Raw genomic sequence first — 14,101 nt, 5'->3', positions numbered from 1 at the left:
CTCTAACTCTGTTCTTCACACTTCACAAATTCACACCATTCAATCAAAAACTCCATATGATAGGAATTGTCATTATCCTCATTTTACCAATGAGGGAACTGAGGCAGGGAGAGGTTAAATAACTAGATAACAGTCCCCCAGGTCATGAGCGCTAGAACCAGGGGTCAAATCTGGGGTCCACGCGCCTAATTATGTTTGTTGCTTGACAGAAGAATCTGATGTGCTACCGGCCATTCTCAGGCTAACAACATTCCATTTGCCATTGCAGCCACACTCATATCACAGGACGGAAATCCTTTCCCACCTGCTGCCAAGGAGTAAATTCTCCACCCCTCAACCTGCCTGACCATCATTTCCCTGCCCCTGCCTCAGAAACACGGGCCCACAGGGAACTTCTGGTTAGAAGTTTTGAGATTGTTAAATACTTTTATTATCAACCCAGGATACAAGCTGATGGTGCAAGTTACAGTTCTTAGGGGAAACAGAGCCATTGAGCACATTAAATACTCATAACCTGGAGCCATATTCTATCAAAGTTTAATTCCTCCAGTTCAACTGTGACAAAACGAGACCACCTCTCTTCTGTCCTACTGCCAAACCACTATCTCCTTGCAACCAAGGAGAGCATGACAGGAAGGTCATGCCCAAAATACAGAAAGATCCAAGTTAGACAATTATTTATATTGGATTTTTAGATCACAAAGGTGCTCATGAGTTAAAGATTTTCAGTGGTAACTTTAGACCTGATCATGAACTCTGCTGATTCTAGAACCTATACCCACGACATGGTAGGTCACCAAAGTACAGTTTTATAAAATGTCTATGTAGAGTGTGCAACAAGTGTGTCCTTTGCTATTTATTTTTATATTTATTAAATGTAGAAAGATGTAACGTAATATGCTAAATTATTAATGTTGATGATTTCTGAGTCGGTAACTTTAGGTAATGGATACACAATCTTTCAGCTTCACAATTTTATTTTCCAAAAGTTTCTACAAAGCACATGCACTAACTTTTAAAACTTCTTTTTTTGATTTTAAATCAATGTTTCTTTGATGGCTGAGCTATTTTCATGTGTTACAAATAGTTAAAAATGAAATCTTTCTATTTCTTCTACGACAAGAAATCATCAACTAGTTAGATTCATCCCTTCTAGTTCAGAGAATTGCTGATTCTGTGAAATACTGAATAAAAATTTAAAAACTGAGAGTGTATACATCAGAAAAATATCAGATTGGATAAAATGTTATTAAAATCTCTAGCTAGGTTTCAAAAGGAATTGGTGTATAAAATACAAAGAAGGACTCCATGAAAGAACACTTGAGAAATCTAAGACCCATGAGTTTATACTCTTAAATAATTAGTATTTTAAAAAACAGTGGGGGCTGGGAGGGATGAACAGAGCACAGAGGATTTTTAGGGCAGTGAACGTACTCTGTATAATACCATAATGATGGATATATTTGTCTGAGCTCATAGATTGTACAACGCCAAAAGTGAACCCTGATGGAGGTTATGGACTTTGTGTAGTTAGGATGTGCAGGGGAGGTTAAGTGTGACAAATGCACCATCTGGTGAGTAGTCGTGATAGTGGGGAAGACTGTGCATGGGTGGGAAGGGGGGAGGGGGGTCCTGGAAATCTTTGTTCCTTCCTCTCAATATCATCGTGAACTTAAAACTGCTCTAAATATACAATCCTCTTTAAAAAAAAATATGCAAAAAAAAAAAAAATATGCAGAGCTGAAGGCAGTGTGATCTGATGAGAAGAAAATGGAGCTGCTCAAAAGGACTAAATTCTCAAAATATATCCCAGATATAAAAAAGAAACCATGTGGCAATATTCTGATAATTGTTGACTCTGGCTAATGAAGCATATTCAGATTGGTCATGCTAATTTTTTTCCCATCTATATTTTCAAGTTTTTATGACAAAAATCCAATTTTCTTTTAAAGGAAAGATAGGAAATGTATACAGAATTGTTTTCAAGTGGTATATGAATTTTCTTGGATTGATGCCATGACCAACCCAGAAGATGGCTCTTTCCTAAGAAAAAGTAAAATGAAAAAATGCTTAGATTAGAAAACGATGTCAGGGGAAACTTCCTTAAAAAAGTGAATACTAAGCTTGGTCTTTATCTCCACTTTGATCATTATAGCTAAGAGTGGACTTTTCATTCTTGAAGGGAAACAGAAATTGAATTAGAATAAAATATGTAAAATACACACACACATATATGTATATAATGTGTCGCCTATATTAATTATACATTTTATACATATGTATGTATATATTATATACATAAATGCAATACATGTCACACACAGTTGAAATGAGATCTAATGTGTAACATGGTGACTACAGTTGATAACACCACATTGTACAACTGAAATTTGCTAATAGAGTAGAATTTAAATGTTCTCACCAAAAAACATAGGTAAATATGGAAGGTAATAGGTGTGTTAATTAAATTGGTGGGGGAATCTTTTCACATGTATAGTCTAGTGTAGTAGTGCTAAGTCGCTCAGTTGTGTCTGACTTTTTGTGATTCCACGGATTGTAGCCCACCAGGTTCCTCTGTCCCAGGGATCAAACCCGGGTTTCCTGCATTGCAGGCAGATTCTTTTACCGTCTGAGCTACAGGGAAGACCTTCAACATGTACACATATGTCAAATAATCATGATGTACACTTTAATACCTTACAATTTTGTCAATTAAACCCCAATAAAACTAAGATATATGTATGTGTTTTTATATTAATTGTACAGAGAGAAATAAACTTCTAGGTCCAAGATGAAGCTGCTATAATATTATCCAGGGTGCCCCATGAGCGAGTAAAAATACTTGGGTAACTTCTGTGTCCCTGTAAATGCTCCGCTTCACTGGAAGTGCAGTATATTCGGCCAGCCAATCCCCAAAGACCAAGCCAACTCTAGACCTTCTCCTCCCAAACAAGACTGACTCTGTGGCCCCAGCTAACCAGATATTTTCCATTATTCTCTTCCTTATTCTTTATCCTATAAAACTCCTTGCTTTCTGCCTTATTCTGCAGTTCTCCGAAAGGAGACTGTCCACAAAGTGTTAAAGTTTGTTCATATCACCTATACTGTCTGCTTTAATCATTTTTAACATATATAATCAAAATGAGAAAGGCCTTTCTAAACATACAAATCAACCATATAGGTAAAAGCAATAAATCTAACTGTGTAAAAGTAACATCTATAAATTTTATTTAAAAGTCATAAAAAAAGTAAAGTCAATGCCCAAGAAATTGCAAGCAGACAAGAAGCCAAGCACAGTGACAGACAAGAGGAAGAGGGGATGGGAGGGAAGGGAGGGAAGAAAAGCAGAGCAGAAAACCTTCTGTGTGGCTGCTGAGCCCCCAGCCCTGGGCCCTCCTTTCTAGACACTTTCTGGGCCCTGTGGCCCACTCTCCTCATCTTATAAAAAAATTTCCCCTTTTTGGCATAGACTGAGTCACAGAGGATCCAAAGGGCCTTGACCAAGACAGACATTAGGTGGGCAACTGACAAAAGAAGAAATGCCAGTGATCCAAAAACACATGAACTTATTTTCAAATTCACTAGGCACATTTCCAAGAGAGCAAACAGAATTGTAATGCTATTTATACCTATTTAAACTGGCAAATATCTTTTAAGATAAAAATATCAAGAATTAGTGCTTGAATCAAAAGTTGGTTTTGATTCTCCCCCAAATGGCCATTTGGCAATATTTATCAAACTCTTTTAAAATGCCCACATACTGACTGTGTCATAGTTTACTTCTGGAGGTGTATTCAAAGAAAAAAGCTAGAGAATATAGATAAAAAATTATATACATGGAAGTTAACCATGGAATTACTTATTATAGGGACATACTGAAGGGGAAATTAAATATCCAAGAAATTAAATGACAGAGAGAACTTCAAACATACAAACCATTTAATATTTTTCTGATTTTCTTTTAAAGATAAATGCTTATTCTTACAATAGCCTACCATATATTTCTATAGTTATGTGCACAATCTCACCTAATAGCATTACTCTATACATGCTATTATATGTTTAAAATAGGAGAGCAACATGAGCAATTAACACAACAATCATAGGGGTCCCACCATCTTTTTTTAAGTGGGCATACTATGTACAATTTACTCATGTCTACAAACCAGTAGCTAACCACACAGCACCTGCCATATATCAGCCATTATTCTAAATACTGCAAGCTTTATTAATATATATGCTAGCTCCTTTAAGTATCACAAGTCTATAAAATAGGGGCTTTCCGTTATTATGCCTGTTTGTAAAGATGAAGAAACAGAAGCACAGAAAGATAAAGTAACTTGCCCAAGGTCAAATAGTTAGTAAGCAGGTGTCTAAGCACACAGTGCATTTTTTAACTATTGGCTCTAGTCTAGTAAACCCAAATTTAACCAGCTCCTTATTGGAAAACACCAGCTGGCCCAAAGGTCCACTGTTACAAACAATAAACATTCTTGTGTATTCATTTTACAGAGTTATATGAACATCTCCATGAAATAAAGCACTGCAGGCAGAATTTATGAATTATAGAAAAAATTTAATTTTAATACATATTGACAATTCATATGCATCAAAAATGTCCATGGTTATCAAGCATTCAACAAAGATAATGAGGAATTCTGCATTCCTCAAAAATTACCAAAATAATATGTATGTGGTTTTGCTTAGACGTATGTCAATATAATATACTAACAATATAAATATTATATAGATAAGAAATTAAAAACAGTGGTTACTTACAGGTTCTAGAAGGCTAGGAACAAAGGGGAGCGAGGGATGGAGTTGGAAGGTAATTTTCCAAAGTAAACCTTTATGTAAATGTATGTGTGTATACTACACATTAACAGATATATTAAACAATGTGAATGTGCTACCTATGCCAAAATTATATTTAAAATTATAATTTATCGTACAACTCTAGAAATAGAAGAGACCCTAGAGATGACTCAGTCTAGTCTCTCCATTTCATCTGTTTATTTTATTTTACATAATTTAATGATCAAGCATTTCAGCCCTTACAAAGCAAGCTCTATCTTCTGATTTCAAGCCAGGGGTCCTCCTATTACAACATTCGTTCTCAATGAAAACATCCATCGATATGTTCCAAAAGTTCAGTGCCATGCTAAGGCAAAATGCCATGCCTTAGAAAACAGAAATCCCTGTTTGTCCCTGTGACAAAGGTGTGAAGATACTGAGTTATGTGCACATACCTCTGTGAAACTGAAGAAGAGGCCAATGCCACCGACAAATCTCAAAACCTCTCCTGCATATTTTCCTATTATCGGAGCACAGGGTGAGCATGGGTGGCTGCTTTTCACACAGCTCTGTATCAATAAAAAAAAAAAATTTAAAAAAAGGACTTGTATTGCAAAGTACATTTATAATGAGCAAGTTTAAAAAAAAAAAACCACCCACATAAAAATTAGTGTCTGGAATACCATATCCAATTGGAGACCATTCTTCTTTAGCAGTGTCCAAAATCCTAAGCTGGCTCCCAAGATTCCCATCCCTAAATAATCACCCCTGGAGAGTGGGTAGGATTTGTGAATATGATGGGCCCTCTCTCCCATGTTTATGTGGCATTACATAAGTCACTGTCTTCATAAAACGAAGCTGTGTTGTGAGATGGCTGTATAGTTAAGACCTGAGACACCAGCAAGAAAATGGAACTTCAGTTCTACAACCACCAGAAGCTGAATTTGCCCCACGATAGCGTCGTAGGAGACCCCAAACCTCAGAAGAGACTGCAGCCCTGGCTGACACTTCATTCCGATGAGATCCTAAGCATAGAACCCAGTCAAGCCAAGCCCAGATTCCTGACTTAGGAAAATTAAGGTAATAAATGGATGTTGTTTTAACCACTAAAATTGTGATAATGCATTACACAGCAATAGAAAACTAATAATCCCACAAAGGAGGCCTCATTGAGGGGATATCCAGCTCAGGGCTCAGCAAGGGGGTAATAGAAGTTTCCCTAAAACATAAACACATCTGAACTACCCAGGAGAGCCAAGCTGCACATCTATCCCCATAGAGGACTGGGTCGGACCTGCAAGGTCAGGAGTCAGGCATGATCAACAGGATGGCTCTAATTGGTCCAGTGCTAGCATAGTTTTCAGACAGAAAGGGCATCAAGTTGTGATGGGGAGGAAGGGAGAGAAGAAAGAGGATGGTTCCATGTGTCCTCCACCAGGGGGATGTATAGCTGGTTGAGAAGTCCAATTTAGTACAGACCACTCTCCTCCTCCCACCTGGATAGGCTTCCAAATGAAGATATTTACTTGCTAACCTACTATTACTTCCCTTTCACAACTTGTTCTGGGAGGAGCTGAATGGGAAGGAATTAGAGGCAAAGAACCCAAATCATCTTTGGTGTCTGTCTGGGCCCTGGAATATTCAGGACCCTCAGGAATGGATACTTGAGAACAGACAATCGATACAATAGTGTACACAGAATGAAACACTGGTATATAAAAAAAATTTTTTAAGTACAATTCAGCATCAGAAAGTCCATGTCTTCCATGTTAACCATTATTTATCTATATGTGCTAGCGTGAAAGTCGCTCAGTCATTTCCGACTCTTTGAGACCCCATTGTCAGTTTATGGAACTCTCCAGGCCAGAATATTGGAGTGGGTAGCAGTTCCCTTCTCCAGGGGATCCTCCCAACCCAGGGATGGAACCCAGGTCCCCCACATTGCAAGAAGATTCTTCACCAGCTGAGCCATCAGAGAAGCCCAAGAATATTGGAGTGGGTAGTCTATCCCTTCTCCAGGGGATCTTCCCAACCGAGGAATCGAACCAGGGTCTCCTGCATTGCAGGCAGATTCTTTACCAGTTGAGCTACCAGGGAAGCCCATCTGTATGCAATACACCTCCAAAAATATTTTATACTTTGTACTTACTGCCGGACAGGTGTCATTTGGGCTAAAACTTCGGAACCCACAGCAGTTTAAATTTCTCTGGATGTCATTCCGAGCACTTGCTGTATTGTTCCAACCAACTTCCAGGAGCTGACCCTAGAAAAACACATTTAATATATACATTAAAATATGGGACTTCCCTGGCAGTCCTGTGGTTAAGACTCTGTGCTTCCACTGCAGGGGGTACATGTTTAATCCCTGGTTGGGGAAGATCCCACATGCCACACAATGTGGCCATCAATAAATAAATAAAATGTGCTACCCCTGCATAAAATGTATAAAGCTGGGGCCTGCAGCTGTTAATACTGTGTGTATCTAAAACAAATACTCTTTATAAGACCATCAAAACTTTTCAAAGGGTTATACCTCAACCTGCAACAAAAAGAAGGCACCATTTCTATCTCAAGAATAAAAATTTATGTTCACGTGCAATTTCAAAGAAGCACTTGGTTCAAAGGGTTAGTTCTCAGAACGTAGCAAGACAAATTTTCCATTGCCCCAAAACTGAGACCCATATTCTTCAAACAAACTAAAGCTTGAAAAGAATAATTGCCAGAATGAAACCGCAAACATTCTGGAACACATGTTTCATTGCAAAATGGCAGGGAAAGACTGGGTGAACACCCATTAGCAAGAGCACTTTCGACCCTGTGAGGGCAAAATTCTACTTCAAGGATGCAAAAAATAGCAACATCTGATGTAGGGTTCAAATCAGCCCCATGAAAGCAATCAGCCACAAGAGACTTTGGCTATATAGAGGGAAATGGCATTCTGAACAAGAAGAAATTATTTTATATTCGAATCATTCCTCCCTCCTCCCTCTTTTTCCCATACTATATGGTATAATAAAGCAGAAAGAAAGAAAAAAATGTCTTTGCTTACCTGTTGCTCCTGGTTCAGAGCTAAACAAGCACATGACACAGAAAACTGGACAATAAACACAAGCAAGAGAATAATCATGTACTGAGAATCAAAGTTAAGTATATTTCTGGAAATATTTAGAATAACATAAAACAGAGGTACTGACAACTTTGCAATGCACTAAAAGGAAGCCACCTAGAAAATAGAACAATGGCACTTAGGGAAACTTCAAAAAGAATACATGTAATTTTTATTTTGTTAAAACACTGTGGGTATAATTACATAGAAAAATACTAACTACCATAATTATTTAAATGCTTTCTGTCATAGAGATCAGACTTGTGGCTGCCAAGGGGAAGGGGAGTACAAAGGGATGGCTTTGGAGTTTGGGATTAGCAGATGCAAGCTGTTATATATATAAGAATGGATAAACAAATATAGTACAGGGAACTATATTTGATATCCTGTGATAAGCCATAATGGAAAAGAATGTGAAAAAAATACATGCGATATGTGTATAACTGAGTCACTGTGTTACACAGCAGAAATTAAACACAAGATTTAAATCAACTATACTTCAATAACATTAAAAATAAATAAAAGCTGATCCACTGTAATTTCATTTAGATTAAAATAAAAATTGTTACATAGAAAAAGCAGGAAATAAGTATAGATAAATGTATGAAAGCTTTCTGAATATCGAGTCTTAAAAAAATCACTGAGAAATTCTCAACCTAATATTAAAGACTTGGAAAGGACCTAGAGGCCACTGTATCAGTTAAATGTAATGCTGAATTTGCAACATACACATAAGACAGTACTGAACTTGCAGAATACATTCTTCATGATGTGAAAAGAAGAGAGCATACGTAAACATACAGTAACTTAACTAAGAAATGTTCCTAATGTTGGTTGAACAAATACACATAATGCTTGCCAGGAGCTGCTGTCTGACAATTCATCTCCTGGTGGTAATTTTAAGTTAGAGTTATAAAAAGAGTAATTGACAAGGTAAGAACAAACCTAATAGGGGTAAAACTCCCAGTTGTAAAAAAGGATACAAAAAAAAGCAACACCTGATGGTGTTTCACAGCTCCAATTAGCCCCACTAACGCGATCAGGAACAAGAAGATGCCAACAGCGATGACCACGCCGACCACACGAAGACTGGAAATCAGCCCGAAGCCGATGCCCCATGCAGCAATTCCAATCAGAAGCAGGCTAACCAACTGCAAAAATCACCACAAAGGGCAGTGAGTGGGGAGGGGAAGGGGCAGGAAAAAGAGAGAGGAAAAGTGCCAACTTATATATTAATATCAAGGACATCCTTCAGGCACCTGCTTAATATCTTACGAATGATTGCTAACACACGATACTAGAATACACGTGATCTCATTATAGTATTAACAAGTATTAATTCTCAGACACGCTTTTAAAAAACAATCATCTATATAGTGTGGAGCCTCAGAGGCCATCTGGTTTACTAAACCTAAATGATTTCTACTTAAGCTTTTGAAATAATAGCATATTTAAAACTGCTAGACACCAATACATCTCAGTCTGACATACTAGTTTCCTCATGGGGAAATCACATATCTTTCCTTCAAAGCCCAGAGCAAGTGAACTTCTCTGGGGTGTCTTCCTAAGTCCCCAACAAACCAAATTCATTTCTCAATTCTCTGAGCCATCTCTGTTCTTCAAATGTGGCTCTATTCTCTTCATCACATTAACACTCTGATTCCAAGTTTATCTCTCATAGGAGTCTGTTGAACAACTTAGAGACCCCATGTTTTCACCTCTCTGTATTCCCCACACCTATCACAGAACTTGACCGTTGGAACAGTAAAAAAATATCTTGCAGAACTGTTGCTAAAATGAACTGCTTTAGATACCATTATCTCTTCCATTAGCATTCAAATATAGAGAGAAACTATTAAAACTTCTAGGACAAAAACAGTGTTAAGAGATTTTAGCTACATTACTTAAACATGGCATTCTGAGTAAGAAGAAATAATTTTACATCCCAACCACTTAATTTGTATTATAAAACAAAGTCGAGTGTAAGAGGTAAAACACATACCTCAATCGGTTATTATCACTCAAAGTTACAGCTGCTTCTTTGAAATAACACTTAAATAGCATGTGATATTAAGATTATAATCAATTGATAGAAGACACAGCTTCAGTAGGTATGTGGGAAGGGTGGGGATGGGGGTGGAACAGGAAAGAGACAATATCTTCAAGTCAGTCAAGAGTTAACCATTTCCTGGAGCAACTTGACAGTTTTTAATACCTTCTTGGGAGAAACAGAAGTATGTAAAACAAACTTTCCAGCACCACTTTGAGGCCTAATAAACCTTGTCTTGAAATACAAAATAAGTCAATACTCATTCAAATGATTCTTTACTGAAATGTATAACTTTTTATACATGTGGTCGTTTATTAGACACAAATTTTAAATGTCTTGGTACATAAAAATTCTTAAGATGTGTAGACATACGAGTAAAATGGCTAAATATAGCAGCTGTTTGTATTTTTATCCACTTATGATAAAGCAGCAAAACTTGAGAACAAAAGCAACCATCTGTAGTACGACATGACCAAGTTACGGAGTTACGTGGACCTGGTGGTCTCCACTGTGTACACACAGGGAGCTTTTGTTTTCAGAGGGAGAAGAGGAGGAAAAACGTCTCACAAACACTCCTCATTTTCTCAACTGCTGCTTCTCAGCAGATCCATCTGCATCTGTCTCCTTTATCACCTCATTCGCAGCCTTCTCAAACTGCAGACTATCTTGGATGGACAAAAAGTCCTCGGCCCCATCACAAGTGAGCTTATTTCTGACTTTGTTGTATCCAAATATAACACATTTCATTTCACGAGGTGTGAAAGGCAGAAGCCTGGAGGAGGTGTCAAGGAAGAAGAGGGCGATGCTGCTTGAGGGGCCTCGCCTCCACGGGGCAGAGGGCGATGCGTAGCATCCTCACCGCATGGTGGGACGGAACACTGAACATGGTCCATGTGCTCAACACATCAGACTGCCCTGCTGCATCGGTCGGCGTTCTCCAGAGAAACAGAACCAAGAAGATACATATTGAGAGAGAGATAGAGGAGATTTATTACAAGGAACAGGCTTATGTAACTGTGGGGGCTAGAAAGTCCACAATGTGCAGGGCAGGATGACAGGCTGGAAATTCTGGCAGGATTTCTATGATGCCATTTTGAGACCAAATTCCTTCTCCTTTAGGAAACCCAATTCTTATTCTTAATGCTTTCATATTTCATATCGTACCTGAGGCCCACAATTACTGAAAGTCAACTGAGTGTAAATGTTAATCACCTCTAAAAAATACCTTCAGAGCAACATCTAGATGGATGTGTGAAAAAAAAAAAACACCTTGCAATCACAGCACAACCAAGTTTTCTGTAAAATTAACCAGCACTCGCCAGCTTCAAGTCCTGGGTGTGATGCCTGTTTATTTAATTAAATTCAGGGGCAGGACATTTACTCTGTATTTCTTTGAATTTTAGGGCCAAAAAGATTGGAATCATGAATAATATGATACATAAAATTCTTCTAATCCATAGTTTTGAAGAATCCTTTTGGGAATCATTCCAAATCCTTAATGATATTAATGAAATTCTTGCCACAAGTTAAATATTCATCAACAAATGTTTGGTGCCCACTATATACCAGAAGCCAGAGAAAAGATGCCCCTACAAAAACAAAGATTGGCAAGCTTACTCTGTAAAGAGCCAGAGAGTTGCCATCTGGCTTTGTGAAACACACGGGCTCTGCCATAATTATTCAATCGTAACACAAAAGCAGCAACAGATAATACATAGATGAAAGAGCAGGGTTGTGTTCCAATGACACTTCATTTAGATACTGAAACTTAAATCCATATAATTTTCATGTGGAACAAAATATACTTCCCTTGATTTTTTTCAACCATTTAAAAATGTAAAAACTTAATTTTATTGAGGCTTTCAAGGGCTAAGTCAAAGATCTCTCTTGGTAAATGTCACATAGTACTTGAAAACATGTAGGTTATTTTCAAACATCTTTTGATATTGATTTCTAACATAATTACATAGTGATAAGAGAATATAGGCTCTGTATGAGCTCAATACCTTTAGGCCATGAAGTCTTTGCACCTTGTTTTATGTCCCTGGATATGTTCCAGTGTCTCCTGGCTTACAGTCTATGGCAACTTAAAATAGAATCTATATGCTGCTGTTGTGTGAAAAATCTTAATTATGTTGAATTGGGTCATAAAGCTTTTCAAGTCTACTATATCCTTCTACTTTTCTGTCTATTCATTCTATTAGTTTTTTAGAGTTTGATATTGAAACTCCAACTAAAAAATCTTAATTTATCTACTTAAACTGTAATATATAATAGAACTATATGTAACATTGTTCTGTATTTTCCAAGTCTCCTGTAAATGTGTTAACATACTTTCATAATTTAAAAAATAAAGAAGAAAAAAATTTTAAAAATAAAATAAAAGTGTGCAATCATTCTTATTTGGCAGGTTGCACAATAACAAGCAATGGAATGGATGTGACTTACGGGCTGCAGCTTGCTGGCTTTCATTCTAGAATTCAACACAGGAGAGAATGAAAAAAATTGCAATGGTACAGACCATTGCTATGTCAGAGATATTTTACAAGGTGGGCCAGAATATAGAACAATAACGAACAAACAAACAAACAAACAAATCCAGAATGATGGAATAAGCCAAAGATTGCAAAGAAACAGTAAGGTAGCAGATAGTAGGCTGAAAAAAATGACCCCAACTGAATACTACCATATGAAGCAAAAGAATGAATATTATATCGTATGGCAAAAGATGTCACTAAGTTAAGGGTCTAAAAAGGAGAAGCTAATCTTGGATTATTAGGTGGTGTCTAAATATCATAACAAGTGTCTTTGTAAGAGAGAGGCATATATGTATAACTATGGCTGATTCACACTGCTGTGTGACAGAAAACAACACAGCATTGCAAAGCAATATTCCAATTAAAAAATAACCCCCTCCCCCCAAAAAAATAAGAAAGTGGCAGAGGGAGATTAGAGAGACACAGAGAGGAGACAGCAATACAAAGACAGAGGCAAAGGGTGATGAGCCCACAAGCCAAGGAATGCTGGCCGCCACCAGAAAACAGAAGAGGCAAGAAGCCAAGTAACAGGTTCTCCCGTGGGGCTTCAGAAGGCGTGCAATCCTGTCAACAACTTGACTTTAAATATCTGGCCGCTTGAACTGTTAGAATAAATCTTTTGTTTTTAAGCCACCGTGTTTGTGGTCATTTGTCACAGCAGGACACACAGCACACACAAAACAATTCACACATTTGGAAACAAGCAAGTCAGGAACATCTGTTAAAGAAATCTACCTGATATTTTATCACTAACATAATCCCCACCCGCAGAGCTGGAGTGAAGTATTTAGCCATCCCTGTCAGGACCCTCCCAACAAACCAAATCCTTTATTTAAAACAGCAGCATTTTAGCAATAGGAGAAAACTGTTCTCTGCTCTCTCAGCTATCCAAGGAGGGGGGGTGGGGGGTGGCAGGTAGAGCACTTTATCACTTCCATAAGAAGTTCTAACTCCCAGACTAGGCATTATGTGGTTACTGAAAACATTAGCTAGAACATTCACAAGCATCTCTGCTCTGTTTTTTTTTTTTCCCCAGATGTGTGGTCAGTCATGTCTGACTCTTTGCAACCCCATGGACTGTAGCCCTTCAAGCTCCTCTGTCTATGGGATTCTCCAGGCAAGAATACTGGAGTGGGTAACCATTCCCTTCTCCAGGGTATCTTTCCAAACCAGGGATCGAACCTGTGTGTCCTACATCTCCTGCATTGGCAGGCGGATTCTTTACCACTGCACCACCTCAGAAGTTTTCTATGGACCTCTCTGTCAAGAATATTCCTCACCAAGTTCGCTCCGCTGTATCTTTAATATAGTTTTAGTCTATCTTCATCACTGACACTAGGCACCTCTCCTTCAGAAACATTTGAGAGGCTATATCAGTTTCCTATTATTGCTTTAACAAATTAGCACAAGCTTAGTGGCTTAAAACACCACAAAAGCGCACTCATAATTCTAGAGGTCAGAAGTCCAACATGGGTCTTACTAAGCTAAAATACTGGTGTCAGTAACACTTCGTTCCTTCTGGAATCTCTAGGGAAGAATCCGTTTCTTTGCCTTTTCCAGATTTTTTTTTTAGTGACATCTTTTATTTCACTATTGCTTCAAACTTGTCTTTAA

At 37.8% G+C, this 14,101-nt stretch overlaps 1 protein-coding gene across 2 annotated transcripts in view; it reads right to left on the bottom strand.

Annotated features, from left to right (window-relative positions):
• Positions 1–14,101, bottom strand: part of TSPAN13 (tetraspanin 13) — a 34,356-nt gene that overhangs the window by 2,589 nt on the left and 17,666 nt on the right. For both annotated transcript variants that reach the window (XM_061165020.1, XM_061165019.1), the window contains exons 2-5: positions 8,884–9,051; positions 7,844–7,924; positions 6,944–7,057; positions 5,250–5,363 (exon numbers count right to left, since the gene is read on the bottom strand). In XM_061165020.1, the coding sequence (XP_061021003.1) occupies positions 5,250–5,363; positions 6,944–7,057; positions 7,844–7,924; positions 8,884–9,051 (477 nt within the window). The remainder of the gene's footprint in view (positions 1–5,249; positions 5,364–6,943; positions 7,058–7,843; positions 7,925–8,883; positions 9,052–14,101) is intronic.

This window comes from Dama dama, chromosome 18, assembly GCF_033118175.1.
Source record: "Dama dama isolate Ldn47 chromosome 18, ASM3311817v1, whole genome shotgun sequence".
In the NCBI taxonomy this organism is placed as follows: Eukaryota; Metazoa; Chordata; class Mammalia; order Artiodactyla; family Cervidae; genus Dama; species Dama dama.
Note: the sequence above shows the minus strand (reverse complement) of the source record. Positions and strands in the feature narration are given on the sequence as shown.